Genomic DNA, 22475 nt, shown 5'->3' with positions numbered 1-22475 from the left:
TACTGTTTGCTGTCCGTTTCGCCTCCACGGTCCTCCACAGCGTCCACCAATGTCTCCATGCACAACTTTCAACTCTCTATACCCCAGAGGCTGGATCGCGAGAGGATATACAGCACATCATCCCCTTATCAAACGAGCTGTGTCAGGCAGAATTTTCTGGTGTTTCACCAGATACATAATGGAACTCGGCGCATCTGTCGCCGCCATGCTGGAGACCTTAAGTGTCAATCATAGAAGCAATATGGATGCCCCATACTGTCACTCTTAATCATGGAAGTCGTCTCCATGGCTGCCTTCGCATGTCGTCCCCTTATGAAACGAGCTGTGTCAGGCTAATTTTTCACCAGATACGTTATGGAACTTGGTCACTATGTCGCCACCATGCTGTGTTATCGACTAAATATACCATCAACCTTTTGTTCACATAGGAAATCATTTCAGCACTTCTTGCTAACCTCCTTTGGTTCCTCTCTGCCACCCATTGGTTTGAAGCCTGAGTCCATTTAGGGTATGTCGCCATGACACTCTCTAGCCTGCTGCCCTGCTGCCGCTGCATGCCGTCGTCTATAGTGTCAGGGTCAATTATTGGATGTTTTAAATGCTATATAGCCTAATTCGGTCACTCTGTCATGGCCATGCTGTTGCCCATAATTTTGGCATAATGGTGCGATTAAGCAGCATCGATGCATGCTGCCCCTGCTGTTTCCTGTCCATTTCCGTGGTGTTTCCATCATTTTCTGAGGTTTGGCCAAGCTTCCCTGTGCAGACCCTTGGTCCCCTTGAAAAATGCTCGAGTCTCCCATTGACTTCAATGGGGTTCGTTATTCGAGACGAGCACTCGAGCATCGGGAAAAGTTTATCTTGAATAACGAGCACCCGAGCATTTTAGTGCTCTAGTCAGTAATCCATCACTATTAGTAGGTCCCCTACTTAAAAACACTGGACTTACAGATGACCCCTAGTTACAAACGGACCTTTGGATGTTGGTTATTTACTGTACTTTAACCTTCGGCTACAATAAACAGCTGTAATAGTTATGAAATGTGTCAGAAATTAAGATTTATTGTTAATCCTGGTTCTTATGACAATCCACCATTTTTAAAATACAATTGTTACAGAGACCAAAAAAGAATTGACTGGGGTTACAATGATAAAGTATACAGTTTCAACTTACATACAAATTCAATTTAAGAATGAACCAATTAGAACCTATCCTGTACGTAACCCAGGGACTGCCTGTATTTGCATGTCCTCTGTGTTCTGTATAGCTTTTGGCTATCAATCCTGAAGCTTTTCATCCTTCTGACAGATGACCTTAAGGGGAAAACCAAACAAACAGTGGCAACGTTATAAGAGTGGTGGAGGGTGAAAACAGCATTATGGAAATCACAGGGTGTTCCAGGGAAACAGCGGTCAGTTGGCAGCAGCATAAGTAGGCTGCAGAGTGGTACAATGACAAATTATGGAGGTGGCGGAAACATGGTACAAAGTGGCAAGCGGAGGTGGCGGCAGCAGCAGGAGCCCACAGGTGGCAGCAACATGGAAAGCCACAGAGTGGCACAATGATATAGTGTGGAGGAAGCATCAGCAGCAACAGGAGGCCACAAAGTGGCACAATGATAAGAGTGTGGAGGTGGCAGCAGCAGGAGCCCACAATCGGCAGCAACAGGGAAAGACACAGAGTGGCACAATGTTATAGTGTGGAGGTGGCATTAGTATCAGCAGGAGCCCGCAGGGTGGCACAATGATATAGTCTGGAGGTAGCATCAGCAGCAGCAGGAGCCCACAAAACCCACAGAAGAGGAGGCCACATTGTGGCACAATGCTAAAGTTTAAAATGAATTTGAAATATTCAATGTAAATTTCAATTTGTAGATTCAAGACGTCACATGCATAATACATTACAGTTTTCCTGAAAATATCAGGTCTTTTACAAAAATGAACAGCAAATGCGGCACCAGCAGCAGCAGCAGCAGCACCATTAGTTTACAGGCCGGGCAGGACAGCTTCTCTACTGCAAACTTCGCAAGTTGTGGCCACGCATAAAGTTTGGCTGCCCAGTTGTCCATGGGATCTTCTACCTGTGGTGGTAAAGTGCTGTCCAAGTAGGCCACCACCTACTGCTGCTGGTGGCTCCTCAATAGGCGGATGACGGAAATTGCTCATAAAGGAATCCAGACTTAAGCTGCTGCTGATGGAACTGCTATGCTCCTACCCCCCCCCCCCCACAGCTCCCCACAGCAGCCTTGGCAGTAGAACATGAACAATGACTGCCAGGAATCCTCCGGTCAGATATGACAGGGAATGGACAATGGGGCACATAGTCAGCGGCCAACTGTGTGCTCTGTATTTCTCTATAGTATGCCAGTTGTTCCTCCCTCTCAGCAGCAGGAAAAAAGTCACACGTTTTTGACCGGTAGCGAGGGTCCAAGAGGGTGGAGACCCAAAAGCCATCCCTATGCCGGATGTTGACTATTCGGCTGTCACTAGTTAGGCAAAGCAGCATGCAGTGGGCCATCTGCGCAAGTGACTCTGAGGGACTCCCGGCCTCCATCTCCACTGTATACTGCCACTATGCTTCTGGGTCATCTGCCTCATCTTCCACCTCCTCCGGATGCTCCTGATCCTCCTCTCCAGTCAACTGAGTAGAAAAACCACAAATTGCACCAGACTCTACTTGTGCTCCAATGTCCTCCTCCTCCTCCAGTTCAGCCCCCATCGGGCTCATGTGGCCATGAGATGTAGTATCCACTTCTCCAGTGCTCTGACCAGACAGATTTTGCAGCATGAGTACTAGAACATGAAGCAGTGGAATGATGTTATTCATCCCGCAGTCCTGGCGACTGACAAAGGCCTCTTCAAAGGGCCTGAGCAAACGGCAGGTGTCACGCATGAGCTGCCAGTGGCTGACATCAAAGTTACACAGGGGAGTACTCCAGTCCGCTTGCACCATCAAAAAATCATTAATGGCTTTTCTCTGTTCATACAGGCGGTCTAACATATGGAGGCTGGAATTCAACCGGGTGGAAACATTGCACCCAAGGAGGGTGTGCTTGGCTTTGTAAGAATGGCTGAAGTGCGTGCTAGTGTCTTGGCCATTTTTAGAATGGCTTGCAGATGGGTGGAAGACTTCAGAAACTTGTTGACAACCACATTGAACACATGTGCCATACAGGGCGTATGTATCATCCCTCCTCGTTGCAGCGCGGACAGCATGTTCCTCCCATTGTCTGTCACCATGGTTCTGATTTTTATTTGTTGCGGAGAAAGCCACACATTGATTTCTTGTTGCATGACTTGGAGCAGTTCCTCCTCTGTGTGACTTCGTATGCCCAGGAAAACCAGGTGTCGAACTGCGTGACACCGCTGTGCCCTGCACATGTGGTATTATGGAGCAGCACTTGTGGAGGCTGAGGTGATGGAGGAGAAGGAGTAGGAGGCGGACACTGGCGCAGAAGCAGCAGTTTGACAATGTAGAGGAGAAAGCACTGTCTCTTTTGGAAGTTGTTGGTGTGGCTGGGCGGGACGCACATTCACCCAATGGGCTGTAAAGGACATGTATTGGCCCTGACCATAGTTACAGCTCCACACGTCCGTGCTGCCCTGCACCTTGGAAGAAACTTATAAGCTCAAGGACTGGACCACCTTCTGTTGTACATATTGGTGAAGGTCTGGCACTGGCTTTTTGGGAAAAAAATTGCGGCTTGGAACTCTCCACCTCGGTTCGGCACAAGGCATTAGTTCTCTGAAGGGTGCATGAGTCCACGACTTTGAAAGGGAGAGACTGCAGTACCAACAACTTCGACAAGAGTTGCACCTTAAGAAGGCTGGACGCATAGAGTTGTTTCTTTGTAATCACCTCGCTCAACGACTGTTGGCGCCATGCGTAGCGAGGAGCAGGAGCATCTGGACCAAGAGATGATGTAAATCTGGCTTTAAACTATAGCCCCAAAAAGGTATGAGAATTTGCGTTATACAGATACTAGAGATAGGCAAATCGATTCTAAAGATTCGAACTTCGGTTAGAATTTCAGGAAAAATTCTATTTGTCACAAAGCTGAAGTTTTTGCTGATTCGCGGTAATGAAGTAGTTTTTCCCCCTGTTTTTTCAGGGTTACATGGGGCAGAGAAATCAGAGAAGGAGAATGAAACACCCCCGATGACATCTGCAGATCTGTAAGCCAATCAGCGAACAGCAGGCTTATGTGATGTCACACAGACCTATGAATCCAGCCATTTTACATCTCGGCACTTCACACTTCATGTGCTGCCTGTAGCATCTAGTTGCTGCTACTGTTCTGTGTAGTAATGATTCTTGCTGCAATCCCTTGTTTTTCTTTAAGGGGGATCTGTACCCCAAATAAGTAAGCAGTGGCACAGGGGCTCAGCGAGGCAGCGACGGTAGTGGTCGCTCAGTGCAGAGTGTTGGCGGTAAAATTACCACCTCTGCGGTGTGGCAATTTTTTGTAAAGACACCAGAGGAGCTGAGCGTGTCGTATCTGCGGGCAGAAAGTGAAGTGTGGCCAGGGAGCTAACGTTGGCCCTGTGCCAACACATGCAGTGTCACCATCCAATGGCCTGGGAGAAACGGGTGTCAGATGTGGTCCATCCTGCAGCTGAAGCAACAGCAGGAGCAGCAGCACCTAGTGGCACACATGCTGCTTTAGCAAGTCAAGGCTCCAGCACCTCTGCCGAACGGTGCGGTTTGTCTTTGAATCATCTCCAGTTCCAGATGCTGCTGCTCCTCGCTACGCATGGCGCCAGCAGTCGTTGAGCGAGGCGATTACAAGGAGACAACTCTATGCGTCCAGCCATCCTAAGGTGCAGAAGCTGACCATGCTCTTGTCGAAGTTGTTGGTACTGCAGTCTCTCCCCTTTCCAAGTCGTGGACTCTGCACCCTTCAGAGAACTAATGGCTTGTGCTGAACTGAGGTGGAGAATTCCAAACTGCAATTTTTTTTCCAAAAAGCCAGTGCCAGCCCTTCACCATTATGTACAACACAAGGTGGGCCAGTCCTTGAGCTTATAAGTTTCTTTTAAGGTGCAGGGCAGCGCGGACGTGTGGAGCTGTAACTATGGTCAGGGCCAATACATGTCCTTTACAGCCCACTGAGAGAATGTGCTTCCCTCCCAGCCACATCCCGCTTTCTCCTCCACGTTGTCAAACTGCTGCTCTTGCGCCAGTGTCCGCCTCCTCCTTTTCCACCACCACCTCAGCCTCCACAAGTGCTGCTCCATCATACCACATGTGCAGGGCACAGTGGTGTCACGCAGTTCTACACCTGGTTTGCCTGGGCGAACGACAACTCCGTGACAAATAAAAATCGGAACCATGGTGACAGACAATGGAAGGAACATGGTGTAAACGCTGCACCGAGGAGGGATTGTCCATGCGCCCTGCATGGTGCATGTGTGCAATCTGGTAGTCAACAAGTTCCTGAAGTCTTCCACCCATCTGCAAGACATTCTAAAAATGGCCAGAACACTGTGCACGCACATCAGCCATTCTTACAAAGCCGAACACACCCTCTTCGAGTAGCAGCATCAGAACGGCCTACCCCAACATAGTCTGATGTGTTCCTGAGCAAACGGCAGGTGTCACACATTAGCTACCAGTGGCTGACATCAAAGTTACACAGGGCAGTACTACGGTCCGCTTGCATCATCAAAAAATCATTAATGGCTTTTCTCTGTTCATACAGGCGGTCTAACATATGGAGGCTGGAATGCGATGTTTCTACCCATTGGAATTCCAGCCTCCATACCAATGCGATGTTTCTACCCATTGGAATTCCAGCCTCCATATGTTAGACCGCTTGTATGAACAGAGAAAAGCCATTAATGATTTTTTGATGATGCAAGCGGACCGTAGTACTCCCCTGTGTAACTTTGATGTCAGCCACTGGTAGCTAATGTGTGACACCTGCCGTTTGCTCAGGCCCTTTGAAGAGGCCACGTTATTTGTAAGTCGCCAGGACTGCGGGATGAATAACGTCATTCCACTGCTTCATGTTCTGGAACTCATGCTGCAAAATATGTCTGGTCAGGGCACTGGAGAAGTGGAGACTACATCTCATGGCCACATGAGTCTGGTGGAAGAGGATGAGGAGGAGGATATTGGAGCACAAGCAGAGTCTGTTGAAATCAGCGGTTTTTCCACTCAGGTGAGTGGAAGTGAAAGAAAGGAGGAGCAGAAGCATCCGGAAGAGGTAGAAGACGAGGCAGATGACCCCCAAGCACCGTGGCAGTATACTGTGGAGATGGAGGCCGGGAGACCCTCACAGTCGCTTGCGCAGAAGGTCTGCAGCATGCTATTTTGCCTAACTAGTGACAGTCGAATAGTCAACATCCGCCATAGGGATGAATTTTGGCTCTCCACTCTCTTGGGCCCTCGCTACCAAGCAAAAATGGGTGACTTCTTTCCAACTGCTGAGAGGGAGAAACTACTGGCATACTATAGAGAAATACTGTGCACAGAGTTGGCCGTTGCCTATCTGGGAGTATGGCCGGATTTCTGACAGGTGGTCTAGATAAACAGCAGTGGTTGACAGAAGCAAAAGACATATTTTCAGACAGAACCTTTACACAAAAGAAATACACCCCGACTTTCTCTACAGCATTTAAAGAATTGACAAAGATATATAAAGAATACATCACATCCTGGTGGGACACTGAAAGCCTTGACAATTACATAAAAAGTGGGATCGTCCCAAAGGGTCTCCGCATCTCCGCATACCATAGAGAAATACTGTGCACAGAGTTGGCCGTTGCCTATGTGCCACATTGTCCATCCTCTTTCAGGTCTGACAGGGGGACTCCTGGCAGTCATCGCACGCGTACTACTGCCACGGCTGCTGTGGGGAGCTGGGGGGGTAGGAGCAGTAGCAGCTCCATCAGCAGCTGCTTAAGTCTGGATTCCTTATTGAGCAACTTCCTTCAGCCGCCTAGTGAGGAAGGTAGCAGGACATGGAGCTGATCCTGCAACAGCAGGTGGTGGCCTACTTGGACAGCACTTTACCACCTCAGAGGATCCCATGGACTACTGGGCAGCCAAACTTGATGTGTGAACGCAACTTGCGGAGCTTGCAGTAGAGAAGCTGTCCTGCCCTGCCAGTAGTGTGGCATCAGAGCGGGTGTTCAGTGCGGAGGGAGCCATCGTTACCCCAAGGAGAACCCGCATGTCCAACCGTAATGTGGAGAGACTGACCTTTGTCAAGATGAATCAGGCTTGGAACGGCCAGGATTTCAACTCACCAATGCCTAATGCTTCAGATCAGATCAGCCATGATGCCTCCTCCAAACATTGAGAAATGAGTTGGGGTTCTAACGACCTGCCTCAGGCACTATTCTGATGCTGCCACCCGCCTGATGCCACACATCTGCTGCCAGTTGCACCATCTGCCTCCTACCATCTTTACCAGGGACTGGAATTGTCCGCCACCTCCACACTATATTATGGTATCATAGTGCCACTCTGCAGGCTCCTGCTGCTGCAGATGCCACCTCCACACTATATCATTGTGCAACCCTACGTGCTCCTGCTGCTGCTGACGCCACCTCCAAACTATATCATTGTGCCACCCTGCGGGCTCCTGATGCTTCTGATGCCACCAACAAACAATATCATTGTGTCACTCTGCGGGCTCCTGCTGCTGCTTCTGATGCCACCTTCGCACTATATCATTGTACCACTGTGCAGGCTCCTGCTGCTGCTGCTACTGATGCCACCTTCACACTATATCATTGTGCCACTCTGCAGGCTCCTGCTGCTGCTACTACTGATGCCACCAACACACAATATCATTGTGCCACTCTGCGGGCTCCTGCTTCTGCTGCTACTGATGCCTCCTTCACACTATATCATTGTGCCACTCTGCGGGCTCCTGCTGCTGCCACCTCTACACTATATCATTGTGCCACTCTGTGGCCTACCATGTTGCCGCCACCTACACATCTCTGACCTCATGCTGCTGCTGGTGCCACCTTTGGAGTTCTTTTTGTCAAAGGCCTGATTTTTTCAGAAAAACTGTAATGTATAATGATATGGCTTCTCCAATCTGCTGCTACTGATGCCACCTCTACACTATATGATTGTGCCACCCTGTGGCTTTCCCTGTTGCTGCCACCATGTTGCTGCCACCTGTGGGCTCCTGCTGCTGCCTCCACCTCCACACTCTGTCATTGGATCACTCTGTGGCTTTCCCTGTTGCTGCCACCATGTTGCTGACACCTGTCAGCTCCTGCTACTGCCGCCACATCCACACTCTTATCATTGTGCCACTCTGTGGCCTCCTGTTGCTGCTGCTGATGCTGCTGCCACCACCTCCACACTCTGTCATTGGACCACTCTGTGGCTTTCCATGTTGCTGCCACCTGTGGGCTCCTGCTGCTTCCGCCATCTCCACATTCTTATCATTGTGCCACTCTGTGGCCTCCTGTTGCTGCTGCTGATGCTGCTGCCACCACCTCCACACTCTGTCATTGGACCACTCTGTGGCTTTCCATGTTGCTGCCACCTGTGGGCTCCTGCTGCTTCCGCCATCTCCACATTCTTATCATTGTGCCACTCTGTGGCCTCCTGTTGCTGCTGCTGATGCTGCTGCCACCACCTCCACACTCTGTCATTGGACCACTCTGTGGCTTTCCATGTTGCTGCCACCATGTTGCTGCCACCTGTGGGCTCCTGCTTCTGCCGCCACCTCCACATTCTTATCATTACCATGTTTCTGCCACCTCCATAATTTGTCATTGTGCCACTCTGCAGCCTACTCATGCTGCTGCCAACTGACCGATGTCTCTCTGGAACACCCTGTGATTTTCAAAATGCTGTTTTCACCCTCCACTCTATGACGTTGCCAGTGTTTGGTGTTCCCCTTCATTTCATCTGCCAGAAGGATAAAAAGCTTCAGGATTGATAGCCAAAAGCAGGAGTGGATACAGAACACACAGGACATGCAAGTATCCCATTTGCAGCTCATCTCCGGATCATATTCTGGATCAACTCCTGTATGTTTTTGGCTTTAGCAATAATGATGGATTATTGATTGATTGAAAGAGGACACTGACGAGTGAAAAGAAGGGCAAAATGATCAGTGACATCAATGCAAAATTGCTGCCAACACTCTATTCACTCTTTAGGGTTTTTTTTTTAAATGTATTCACGTTTAAACAAACAGGTTCTGTCGTAATCTATGGAATCATCTGATGTCAGTGTATAAAGAGTGCACTCTTTGATGTTATAGTGGGATCTTGGCCCTCAGCACGGTCCTTTCGAGCTGGCACAGACGTTACCTTGTCAGGCTGCACTCCTGCTTTGCTTATTTGGTGATGATGGCCTCTGTAAGTACACATGGAAGTGAAGAGTGAAGCTATTCTAAGAGCGGCGGCTGTCTTATGCAAGTCATACTAAAACACAGCATTGCTTGAAGACAAAACCATGCTCCCTATGCATATTTAAGCATGGCACAACGTTCTACAACACCCTACAGGCTCTCTGCAGCCAGGAAATACCTGTTCATTAACATGATTCAATTCAGACCGAATCAAATTTTTTCGAAAAATTTGGCGAATCTCTATTTTTCTCAAAGTTTTTTAATCATTTGCCCATCTCTAACAGATACCCCTTAACTGACACTGTAATTCTAGCGAAAATCACTGTATAAACAATATGGATTTGACACGTAAATATGGCTGTAAACTATAGCCACAAAAAGGTATGGCAATTTGCGTTATACAGATACCCCACAATTGACACCCAGTGAGAGGTCCACAAATCGCTACTGCAGATGCATGATTGTGAAACAGATTTCTTCCTATATGATTTTGTCACTAAATCGAACTGCTATTTGGGGTATACAGATCCCCCTTAAAGAACAACCAGGGATTGGTCCACAAATCGCTACTGCAGATGCAGGATTGTGAAACAGATTTCTTCCTATTCAATTTTGTCACAAAAAAGAACTGCTATTTGGGGTATACAGATCCCCCTTGAAGAACATCCAGGGATTGGAGCAAGAATCGCTACTGCACAGTACAGTAGCAGCAGCTAGACGCTACAGACAGTACATCCAGTGTAAAATGCCAGGATGGCAAATGGCCGACAGTTTTATAGGGCTGTGAGCCTGTGTGACATCACATAAGCCTGCTGGTCGCTGATTGGCTTACAGGTTTAGCTGAAAAAAGAGGGGGAAAAAAATTTTGTTCCCGCAAATCAGTGTAAACTTTGGCTTCGCGACGAATCGATTTTTTGTTGCAGGACTTGCTGCAGGAGTAGTTGTTGGAGCCTGAAGCTGGTGCATGGGGGAAATCAGAATCAGCTGTTGCAGTGCCATGGTGACTTGACCAATTAGTTCTGCTTATGAAGCAATCTACAGGGACTGCTGGGCGACAACCCTGGAAATATCAGCCAGTATCGGAAGTGGCATCTTGGCGGGGTCCATGGCCGGATCTTACTTTCAGGGAACGGGGTCTGTGGACCTCCTGGACCACCATGGGAGATGGTACTAGCCAACACCTGGGACTGGAATCTAAGTGGCACCTGGTTTTCACCAGAGCCTACCGCAAAGCGGGATGGTCTTGCTGCGGCAGGGTGAAACCAGGATGTTCCACAGGTGTGACTAGCCCGCGGTGGCAACCGAGGTTGCGGAACAGAATCAGAGCCCATGCTTAATGTCACGGGAACAGGCAAGAAGTCAGGCCAGGCGGCACTGATGCAGAGGTCAGGTCCTGGAATGGCAACGGGAGATCAAGGCAGGCAGGTAGGGACAGGAATGCAGGGAACAAAACAAGGGAGCTTTCTCTAAGGCAAGAGCTCAAAGATCCGGCAGGGAATCCTAAGAACAGCTGGCCTTTAAGGAAACCGAGGAGTGCCAGTGCCAATCGGAGGCACTCGATTGGCGGCTCTTTAAATCCTAGAGTGCCGGAGCACGCATGCCCTACGGAGCCTGACCGCGCATGCAGACTAGACTGAATGGGAGCAGGAGCGTGGAGAGGACAGTTTGATGCCAGGGCTGGGGGCAGCACCAGGACAGAGAGGAGAACGGGTGTGCCCGACTTCCAAGACATGGATTACAGGGGCACATCACTAAGAGGGGCAAACCCCTTTAAGTCCCAGGCAGTGATTGTTTCTGGAGAAGAAGAACTTTCGGGATTAAAGGAAATGGAGGAATAACATAGATTATCTCTTTGGACAAGTCTATAGAGAGGCCATCTATTGGCACAGGAAACCCTAGAGGAGATAGAGACCAAAACCTTTGTAGCTTTTGATTCTTCCATGAAGCCATGGCATATGCACTCACCGGCCACTTTATTAGGTACACCAGTCCAACTGCTCGTTAACACTTAATTTCTAATCAGCCAATCACATGGCGGCAACTCAGTGCATTTAGGCATGTAGACATGGTCAAGAAAATCTCCTGCAGTTAAAACCGAGCATCAGTATGGGGAAGAAAGGTGATTTGAGTGCCTTTGAACGTGGCATGGTTGTTGGCGCCAGAAGGGCTGGTCTGAGTATTTCAGAAACTGCTGATCTACTGGGATTTTCACGCACAACCATCTCTAGGGTTTAAAGAGAATGGTCCGAAAAAGAAAAAACATCCAGTGAGCGGCAGTTCTGTGGGCGGAAATGCCTTGTTGATGCCAGAGGTCAGAGGAGAATGGGCAGACTGTTTAGAGCTGATAGAAAGGCAACAGTGACTCAATTTGCCACCCGTTACAACCAAGGCAGAAGAGCATCTCTGAACCCACAGTACGTCGAACTTTGAGGCAGATGGGCTACAGCAGCAGAAGACCACACCGGGTGCCACTCCTTTCAGCTAAGAACAGGAAACTGAGGCTACAATTTGCACAAGCTCATCGAAATTGGACAGTAGAAGATTGGAAAAACGTTGCATGGTCTGATGAGTCTCGATTTCTGCTGCGACATTCGGATGGTAGGGTCAGAATTTGGCTTCAACAACATGAAAGCATGGATCCATCCTGCCTTGTATCAACGGTTCAGGCTGGTGGTGGTGGGGTCATGGATCCATCCTGCCTTGTATGGTGTGGGGAATATTTTCTTGGCACTCTTTGGGCCCCCTGGTACCAATTGAGCATCATTGCAACGCCACAGCCTGAGTATTGTTGCTGATCATGTCCATCCCTTTATGACCACAATGTACCCAACATCTGATGGCTACTTTTAGCAGGATAATGCGCCATGTCATAAAGCTGGAATCATCTCAGACTGGTTTCTTGAACATGACAATGAGTTCACTGTACTCAAATGGCCTCCACAGTCACCAGATCTCAATCCAATAGAGCATCTTTGGGATGTGGTGGAACGGGAGATTTGCATCATGGATGTGCAGCCGACAAATCTGTGGCAATTGTGTGATGCCATCATGTCAATATGGACCAAAATCTCTGAGGAATGCTTCCAGCACCTTGTTGAATCTATGCCACGAAGAATTGAGGCAATTCTGAAGGCAAAAGGGGGTCCAACCCGTTACTAGCATGGTGTACCTAATAAAGTGGCCGGTGAGTGTAGATAAGGCGTTCCAAACCTGTGGATCACCATCTGCAAGGTTTGCAGATTCAAAGACCATTCTTCTGGTAGGAGAGCTTGTCTGCTGAGAATATCTGCTTTGAGGTTGTGGACTCCTCTGATATGAACCACAGATGTGTCCTGGAGATTGCCTTCTGCCCAGGACATCAGCTTGCGGCATTCTTTGGCTAGGAAGTGAGAGCAAGTCCCTCCCTGTTTTTCCATGTTGTCTGTTTGAATCAGGACTCTCTTCATGTGAAGAGAATTCTGGAAGTGAAGAAGGGCTTGTCTTATTCCCCGTAAGTTCCATGAGATTTAGTGAGAGAAGTGTTTCCTGGGGGGACTATGGTTTTGTGAACCCATGATTTCTCTATATGTCCACCCCAACACCAGGAGGACGCATCTGACGTGAGTGCGATTTGAGGAAAAGTCTGATTCTTGGCAAAGAATAATCTGTGGTGCTGCGTCCACCAGAGTAAATCATTGATATGGTGAGATAGATGCATAATGGCATCCAGCCCTAATGGGGACTTGTTCCAGGCCAACAGGATGTCCTGTTGGAGAAGTCAGAACAACATCTATTGCAGATGTAAGGTGTCTTTGATTGCTTGACTACAGTTATTTTGTGGGCTGAGATCAAGAGGAAAATGTTGGAAATAATCTTCTGACTCCTGTATGGAGTAAGTTTCAGATTCAGGGAACAAGAATTGATAAAAAAAAAACAAGAAATTTTATTCCTTGCTTTGGAGACAGATTTTTCTGAGTTTACCAGGAACCCGTGGTCTCCTAGTGTCTTCAAGGTGAATTGTAGATGTCAAACTAGCAGCTACTTTGACTGAGCCAGGACAAGCCAGTCGTCCAGGTATGGGATGTTCTTCACGCCCTGCTGATGGAGGGCTGCTGTTTTAACCACAATAAGCTTTGTGAACATTCTTGGTGTGGATGGGAGACTTTTGAATTGAACATGAAATATTCCTTTCTGAGTCTGAATTGCAATTCTGAGGATTTTCCTGTGGGAAAGACGAGGACAAGCATTGGTCAGGTCTATGGAGACCATAAACTGGCTCCTCTGAAGGAGAGTCAAGACTGACCACACTGTTTCCATTTTAAAGTGTTTCTTTAGAAAAAAAATAGTTGAAGTAGGTGTGATCTATAATTAAATGCCATTTCCTGTGAAGCTTGAGTATGAGAAAGACATGGTAATAAACTCTTCGGGTCAGTTGAGAAGAACCTCTACGTTTTTTCTGTAGAAGATCCTGGATCTGAAAAAAAAACATCTTTTTGCTGGCAAGGTTGACTAGAAATTTCTCTAGAGAGAATAACTGGAACTGTAGTGTGTAGAATTGTGGAACACACCCATTCGTCTTCGAAATTGTTGCACCTTTCTTGATAGACTAAACTTATTCTTCCGCCCACTGGAATGAGAGGAGTGGCGTCATAAATCCCCTGGTTTTAGGCATGATGGTTTCCTCCTTTGAAAATCAAGAGACTGCTTACCTTTACGTTTCCTCTTTTTAGACAGATTGATTATTCCTCTGTGATTTTGGAGATCTTCTTCCAGATAAATCAAAAGGCTTGGATCATTTGTTCTGCCTTTCAGGTTGAGGGAAAGTGTGCTTTTTTCTGATAAGCTCTCAAGCATGCTGGATAATTGAGGACCAAAGAGACTCTCCAGAGCTTGATCCGTATAGCTCTCCAAGTTGAATTGGAGGAGACCATAGACTTAGAAGAGTATTTACATTGCACAGGAATTCTCTCACATTTTTTAACAGGGGAATAGATTGGAGAATATCTTCTTTCTCTTTTGGCATCTATCTTTAATGTCTTGCAATAGCTGGCATAACTAGATTCTATGGGTGCTGGTGACCTACACTGATGCTGATTCGCATGCTAAGGCTGAGGAAAGATAAGATTTCTTTAAAAAGCCATCCGTTCTCTACGGTCTACTGGACCTGCTAATAATGTGTATTCTTCAAATTCTCTTTTTTTTTTTTTTTTTTTTTTTTTTTTTTATAATTTAGGGAGATATAGCTCTGTTTCCCATGAACAGCAATGAGGATCCAATTGAACTAGAGAGCATCTTTTAGAAGGTACATCCCATTCATGATCACTTATTTAACATAAAACTAGATGACTAGGAAGTCCCTTGTTTTTAAATCTTAGTGAATTGCGGCACAGGGCAATATATTTGGACAATGCACTTTCTGTGAGCTTCGGTGACCCTGTAAATAAATATGCCTAATGTGTTACCAGAAGGCTTCAAGAATTAGCAAACCTCAGGCATGGAGGTGTACAGCTGCCTGGAAAGCGGGGAGAGCTGGAGTGGCACTCAGCCTCGCGAGATTGAATGGATCCCGTGCATGTATGGGGATTGCCTCTATGAGTCCCATCCTCTAGAGCAAGAGTCGCTGAGCAGCAAACTCGCCTCGGCCCGGCTGGACACTGATATTGTGAGAACCCCAGGTACTCGCATATGTGCAGTAGCAAGACGACGGAGGAGCCGATGACTACTGCTCATTACAATACACCACCACTGACGAAACTGAAGTTAACATAAAAGCATAAGCAATCATAATAAGCTAATTGCACAGAACTTGCCCAGGTATAGGTGGTACACTTTGGGACCAGCTGGGACACTCAGTATGCCGCTTGTACCACATGCTAGTGCGATGTATGGACACTTGTGCTCAAAAAGCACTAGCCAAACAGGCCCTCCTGGGCATAACAAGGGTGTCTAGGCTATTCCGGGTGAGTGGCCCACTAAGCAGGATGTGTAGCCCAGAAAGGTCACAGGAATAATTCTGTGTAAAGACACAGATTGACCAACTATCTCCTTAATCTAGTGAAGAGTAAAATACACGGTGGTGGGGGTCAGCTATCCTTTTATGCATGTTACTGGTAATTGATTGGTTAATTAATTAGTCTACCCATAACTACTTTTTAACTTGTTCTCTTCTGCATTATACAAAAATAGTATTCAATGGATTGACCACTCTTTTATATAAGTTGCCCATGTGCCTTTCCTGTTGTGTGGATAATCCATGAATGTTGATTTAGCATTCCTGATACTCTAGTGCTGTCTACAAACTCTCCTTGGATCTTTGTTTACATGTCTGAACACTGATGGATGAATAGGAGGTGCTGAATAATAATAATAATAATAATCTTTATTTATATAGTGCCATCAAATTCTGTAGCGCTTGACAAATGCTGAAGCACAACTCCTCTCCCCTCTCCTCTCCTTGTGTCTGCCAGCAAGACAGACTGTGAGAGAAAGGACTGAAGGAATGAGAAACAGGGAGTTCTGTATATATTCCAAGGAAGTATGGTGAGGACAGGGAAAGCTGAAGCAATTAAAGGAGGCAAAGGTTCATATACATATTTGTGCAGAGACATGTGTAATGGAACAGATAAATTGAAAAATGGCAAACCCCTTCAAGACAATCTAAATCTGATCCAGCAGAAGACAAACCACTTAAATGAAAATATACACTGTTATTCATAACTAGTGATGAGAAGACCTGTTAAAAAATTTAAAATTTATAAAGGTTCAGGTTTGTACTGGTACCGATCACAGTCAACTTTTTTGATGCTGCTGAAAAAGTCGGCATCAGCATTTAAATTGCAGCGGTGATCCTCACCAAAATGGGCATAATCTGCAGTGCTGGCATGGTAGTCCTGGCACACACAGCCACTGCAATTTTAATGTTATGAAATAGTCAGTGGCATTTAAAGACTTTAAAGCCCACAACTGTTGCTGGTGTTAACGGTGGGCGAGGGGTGTTGGGCCTCACTTTGCAGTTCGTGTCACTCAGCACTATTCATAACAAATAAAAATGGCTATGTTGCTTTATTTACATTCCACCTACAAAAAATTAACAAACGATATGGATAAGTTATGGTCCCACTAAAAAAAACATATTGGGGCAGATTTACTTACCCGTCTGGAGGAGTTCCTGAAAGTCCAATGTCCGACAACAATGCACTGTGCCGCGATTCACTAACATCGTGCGCCCCATATCCTGCATCTGTCGCTTCCCCACTCAGGTCCGCCGGAGTCCACCATCTTCTTCCTGGTGCATGTTAGTGCATTGATTGCGACACAATTTTAATCTTAAATTCCACGCTCAGTCCGAATCAGTTGGATCGTCCGTTGGCGCCCCCTGATTTCTATCGCATGAAAGCGTTGGCACAAATCCCGAATACCATGAACAGTCCAACGGAAATGCGATTCCCATTCTGTACAATGAATGCAGCCACTTTTATAGTTAACAGTACAGCAAACTACACATTACAGCCCTCAATATCTTTTAGTAGTTTTTTCTTCTTTCACTGCAGAATAGTGTGACTTTTGCCGATGGACTTTTCTCGTAAAAAAAAATTGCAATGTGGATCTGCTCGATAATATGCACATTTACTTAAATGCCATTCTTCTGAAAAACTCACTGTGCAGAAATCTAGAGTATACTTTTGGATTTGATCAAAATATGTAACATTTGCATATCATATCCATTTTGTTCATCAAGAAATAGGTAAACCTTAATTTATAGGATTATTTTGACCAAGTCTCAATAATATTATGCGATTTTGAGTTTAAAAAAGTAGTTGTTTTAGGTTGTCATTTACAGTACAACTGTAAAGTCTAAAAACTTTTGCCTAACTCTGCACTACTGTGTTTCCCCGATAGTAAGACACCCCCGATAGTAAGACGTAGTGGGTGTTTTAGGGGGGTCGGCTAATGTAAGACGTACCCCGAAAGTAAGACATAGTTAGAGCGGTTTTCGGATGGATGCAGACGGAGCCGGGAACTGCAGCCTCTTCATGTCACTGCTGTAGCTCCCCCGTTAGAAGACTGTGACCGGAGCTCAGTTACTCCGTACAGGCTCCCGTCACATGACCCAGTGCAGAGGAGACAGTGCTGCACACTTTGGACTCTGCAGCATGGAGCTGAGGGAGAAGCTTCCTGCTCTGTGCTGCCTCTGTGTTACTGGAGCAGCTCCTCCCCCTCCTGTGTAGCTGCTAAACTCTGCTACATCAGTCCGAACAGGAGAGGGAGGGGCAGGAGAGCACATGTCAGCCTGGACCAACTAGACTCAGCCCGGCAATCAGTGCCCATCAGAAACACTGAAAAGTATGCATGTTTTTATGTAGTGTGTATGTAGGTGTGATGCCTGATCTATATGTGAACATTGTGTGCATGTTTAATTTACATGTATAATGTATGAATATAGTATGTGTCAGTGTGTTTGCTTGCACAGTACTATAGTTTGTGTTAAAACACCTATCCCCCCTGCACCGTATAATGCCCCTACTCTGTATAACCCACCCACATCGTATAATGCCCCTACTCTGTATAACCCACCCACACCGTATAATGCCCTTACTCACACTGTATAACCACCCCCACACTGTATAATTCTTGGCACCATACTGTTAAGTTTGGTAATAAATGTTAATTTTATGGTTAAAACAAAAATCAACATTTTTTTTCCAATGTAAGACATACCCCGAAGGTAAGACATAGTGGGACTTTTGGGGGTAAAAAGAATGTATGACACTGTCTTACTTTCGGGAAAACATGGTAAGCAACTATCTAATTTACTCTAACTAGCTATCTGCAGGTATATAGCAGCTAGTAGAGGCTCTAACTCATACCTTGCTTTCTGGTAATTATGGGAAACTGTAAAGAATAGCTAAAGATGACAGGAGGCTTGTTGGGAGAGGTAGTAGGACCTTGAGTAATGTCAAAAGCATGTGACTCATCGCATGCTTCAGGTCGTCCAATTACAAAAACATCCTGTCCTGCATGATTTGTAAGTCCTTAGTGTTCTGGCAAAGGGTGTTTCAAGCATGTGACTGAGCACATGCTTCAGATTGGCCAATTACAAACATGCTGTCTGTTTCTGGCTTTAGTGTCCTGAGCTGATGTCACTTCAGGAAAAGCTGAATCTGATTTAATAAGAAACAGGTCACATAACTCAGGATAGGAAGAAACCAGCATCATGATAAATTATGTGCTACTACTATTTTTTGTCAGCAGCTTTACAGTTATGCTTTAAGGATGAGTTTGCCTAAGGAATGTGCCCTAGGCATTTCTGCTGCAATATTCCCCACTTTTAAAACAGTTCATAACTTTTTTTTATCTTAACCCGTGGTTAAGTAAAAACATCAAAATTAAATTAAAATTTCTCACCTGTGACAGGGGCTTTGTCATATGCCATTGGTCAACGTAAGGAGAGCTACCTTCCTCCAAAATATTACATAAAGAAGGACACAGGTAATCGGCACAATTTGTCAATCGATGATGATGATGGTGTTGGCAGTGATAACTGTGATGACTTGCAGGTAGGTTTCTTTTAAGCAATGCTGGACATAATTCATTAGAACAACATACACATGCTCTGAATTCACATGTAAATGTGGAAGGTTTGTCTTCATAGAAGCTCATTTTAGGGTCTACCATAGGGTTCAAACACAAATCATAATAAGGTAAACCACTGTCTTGTCTTTTAGGAGGAGCAGCATCATGTGTACGTGTATCTGAATGCCTTCTTGGATCTGTAACTATTGTCTGAGTGAGAGGAGTATCAGGCAAACCTGGACAAAAGGTCTTAATTTGTTTCTCAAGCCTAGTACCAGATAACATGGATCTTTTGCTTACATCTTCAAAAAACTTTTTACGGTCTGAAAATGGCATAAGCATATTTTCATCAATCATTCTAGTTATTGGAGGACTGATTTTTTCCACAATAATTTCATTTAGTTGGTCTTCAGCTCTCCTTGTGGAATTAGTAAGAGGCTGCTGTTTATGCTCAGTATACAAAGTCCATTTATTATCATCATTTGGTTCATGTAGAGAAACATGGTTTTGAAATTCTAAAAATCGCTGTGGAGACCTTATCTTTTCTGTTAAAATAAAATCATTTGATTTTCTCATTTCAAGAGCCAATTTATCTTGTCCCAAATTTGTTCTGTATGTCACTTCCCTTTCATTTACAGGTAGTTCACTGCTAAACTGTGTCAGGTTCCACTTTCTTTCAGAATCAGAAAAATAATCATCCATATAACAGGCATTGTCGCCATGGGTATGCTTATCAAGATTTTCAGTTGGCAGCTGATCATCACATTTGTTTTTTAATGCATCAGCATTGCAGCAAACTTCAGATTTTTGCTCCAAACCTAAAGAATCTTTATATTCTACAATAATTTTCATGAAGCCATTGCTAATTTCATCTTCATCTTTCCATATATTATGACTACTAGGCTTACTGGTCAAAACCGGTACCCATTGATTCTGGAGGTTATCATGCTTTGGTGGCATGCATGCAACTTCTTGATAATTCCTTGTTGAGTAAGAAAATCTCTGTTCAGTGTTCTTTTGATGATTAATTTGATTTTTATTTTGAAAGTAAGATTCTTGGTGATGTGTGTTTGATGCATTTAACCTAAATTTTTCATTACTGGTTTTGTTTTGTGAAGGCGTTAACAGCTCATCATCTTTTTGCAAAGCCTTTTTAATTGGTAGACCTTTTTCAAGAATGTGAATTTCTTTATCCTGATCAATGACATCCCCATTTTTTTTTACTTCATGTTTATGATCTTTGGAGCTTTTCCACTTTTCCCCACTATCTCTTTTGTTTTCTAAAATAAGTATTTTGTTTTTAGGTGGCGGTTGAGGAGGAACTAACTCTGAATGACTTTCAAATGAAGTGGATTTCTCCTTAATAGACTCTTCAGCAGAAAGCATATTTATAGAATCTTTACTCTTCTGAAGCTGAGCTTTTCGTCTCTGTATCTCATTTCTTAGGTTTGTAGCAAAGCGGCCACTTTTTCTTCGCATCTGTGCTGAGCTTTGATGCGATGAGACAGGTTTTTTAATTGGGCCCACAGTTTCATCCTGAGATACACCATGAGTTAATGTATTAATACTGCAATGTAAGTTTTGTTCATCTACATCATTATTTGACTGAGAACTTAGCGTATTTGCCACATTTGGTATTCTTACTATTGTGTCTGAGGAGGAACACAGTAGACTAGTAGAATTTGAGGACTGCCCAGTGCTTTGATATGAAATTTCAAAGTGTTCATTGCACTTGTATCTTTTCTCATTTTCTTTACTTTCTTCTTTGAATTTATCTCTCAGATAGTTGCAGTTTTCAGTGACTGCCAACTGTAGATTCTTGGTTTTACTGGCTTCCTCACTGGATATATTTGTTTCACTTTGCTTCAAGTCTTCCAAATCTGACTTTTTTACTGATTCTATTGTCATGTGATCAGTGTTACATGGGACCTCTTCAATATTTTTGCAATTAAATGCCTTTGTATAATTTGCAGAGCACTTTCTTTTTAATTTAGTCCAATGATTTGTTTTCCTTTCATCATTTATAGCAAATGTTTTTATTTTATAGTCCTTGTCAGTCTGGGAGCTCAGCATATAATATTGGTCTATCTCCTTATTTATATTTTCGCAGCTGCAAAATGTTTTTTCTAAAGTGTTAAACTCACCAGGCATATGAAATAAGTCACTTGGAACTGAAGCCCTTCTTTCTCTTTGGAAAAACTGATTTTTAGGCTCCCTTAAACTATCTCTGCGTATAGGTGGTTGAGGTGGAAAGTTTTTACTTTCCAAATTTTGTGTACTATAAGGTAATATGAAAGATTTTTGATAATGGTCTTTATCCAAGTGAGTAGAATTCTCTACTTGTGTGTCCAAAGCACACTGTACTGTTTGAATATACCGACCATCTTCTTGTTTGTTTAAGCTATAATCAGAGATGTTAGAGCTTGTAGAGTAGGAACTATATGCAGAATCCCTTTTATTTTGGTACATGCCTGGCTCAAGTGGTGAAAGCATTCCTTCGTAATAACTCTGTCCAGGCTGATCAAGACTTTCCATGCTACCTATTGAGCTCCTATTATCTGTGCTGCAGTGCCTTGATAGAATATTCCACTGTAGGGGATGTTCACTGTAACAAAAATCAACAGTGCTTTAAAATTAGTCCTAATTTATTATGCAAATGTATTTTTGGGGGCTAGCAAAAATCTTACCTGATTTTGCTGCTGGAGTGCCAGGATATACTGAATGCTTCGGATGGATAGTGCATACTTGCAACATCTGGATGTACTTCGGACAACTTTGCAAGGTGCCATGAATGGGGCCTGATGGTTAAACTACCTCTCCTAAAGTTTAAACAGAAATATTACTATGGAATCCACCATAACAGAAAAACAAGTGAAAAAAATCATGTAAAAAGTTGAATATACAAGCATTTTGCTTGTTTGTACAATGCTATATCAAATGTCTCATTTCCATTTTCAGAAAATGGATAATTAATTTATAATTTATATTAATTTATAATGATTGAAAGGGTAATAGAATATCTGTCAAAGACAATTAAAGGTTTTTTTTACTTTTTATTAAAAAAAATTGATGTTATTGCTTTACTGTGTTTATTAACTGTGTGTGATTTATTGCAACTACATTAAATAGATGCAAAAATAGAAATAGTTGGGGCTACTCAGCAAACACTTCCCACCTGCAGATGATTTCTAAAAGCTGTGCTGTTGGGTAGAGTATCACTAAATAAGAAAAAATAGAAAATTCCAAAAAGTATTCAAAGCACCAGCACATCCTATTGGAGCTATATACAATATGAAGAAAGATATGTCTAAAATACTTCATCTTTAACCCCTTCCCGCCGCGGCCCTTTTTCGATTTTGCGTTTTCATTTTTCACTCCCCACATTCAAAAATCTGTAACTTTTTTATTTTTCCATGTACAGAGCTGTGTGATGGCTTATTTTCTGCGTAACAAATTACACTTCAAAATGGTGGTATTTAATATTCCATGCCGTGTACCGGGAAAAAAAATTCCAAATGCAGTGAAATTGGTAAAAAAACGCATTTGTGCCGTATTCTTGTGGGCTTGGATTTTACGGATTTCACTGTGCAC

At 44.5% G+C, this 22475-nt stretch overlaps 1 protein-coding gene and 1 long non-coding RNA gene across 8 annotated transcripts in view; one reads left to right on the top strand and one right to left on the bottom strand.

The window, feature by feature from the left end:
- LOC140077153 (uncharacterized) overlaps positions 1-19199 on the top strand; it is a 102988-nt gene extending 83789 nt beyond the window's left edge. The window contains exons 2-3 of the long non-coding RNA XR_011849718.1: positions 18726-18868; positions 19037-19199. This is a non-coding gene — a long non-coding RNA (uncharacterized lncRNA). The remainder of the gene's footprint in view (positions 1-18725; positions 18869-19036) is intronic.
- The window catches only part of LOC140077151 (protein Shroom4-like), a 603736-nt gene that overhangs the window by 284540 nt on the left and 296721 nt on the right, over positions 1-22475 (bottom strand). For all 7 annotated transcript variants that reach the window (XM_072124065.1, XM_072124069.1, XM_072124068.1 and 4 more), the window contains 2 exons: positions 21572-21703; positions 18717-21489 (listed from right to left, as the gene is read on the bottom strand). In XM_072124065.1, the coding sequence (XP_071980166.1) occupies positions 18717-21489; positions 21572-21703 (2905 nt within the window). The remainder of the gene's footprint in view (positions 1-18716; positions 21490-21571; positions 21704-22475) is intronic.

This window comes from Engystomops pustulosus, chromosome 9 (genome assembly GCF_040894005.1).
Source record: "Engystomops pustulosus chromosome 9, aEngPut4.maternal, whole genome shotgun sequence".
Taxonomy (NCBI): Eukaryota; Metazoa; Chordata; class Amphibia; order Anura; family Leptodactylidae; genus Engystomops; species Engystomops pustulosus.
The sequence above is the reverse complement of the archived record's forward strand: the minus strand, read 5'-3'. Positions and strand labels throughout refer to the sequence as shown.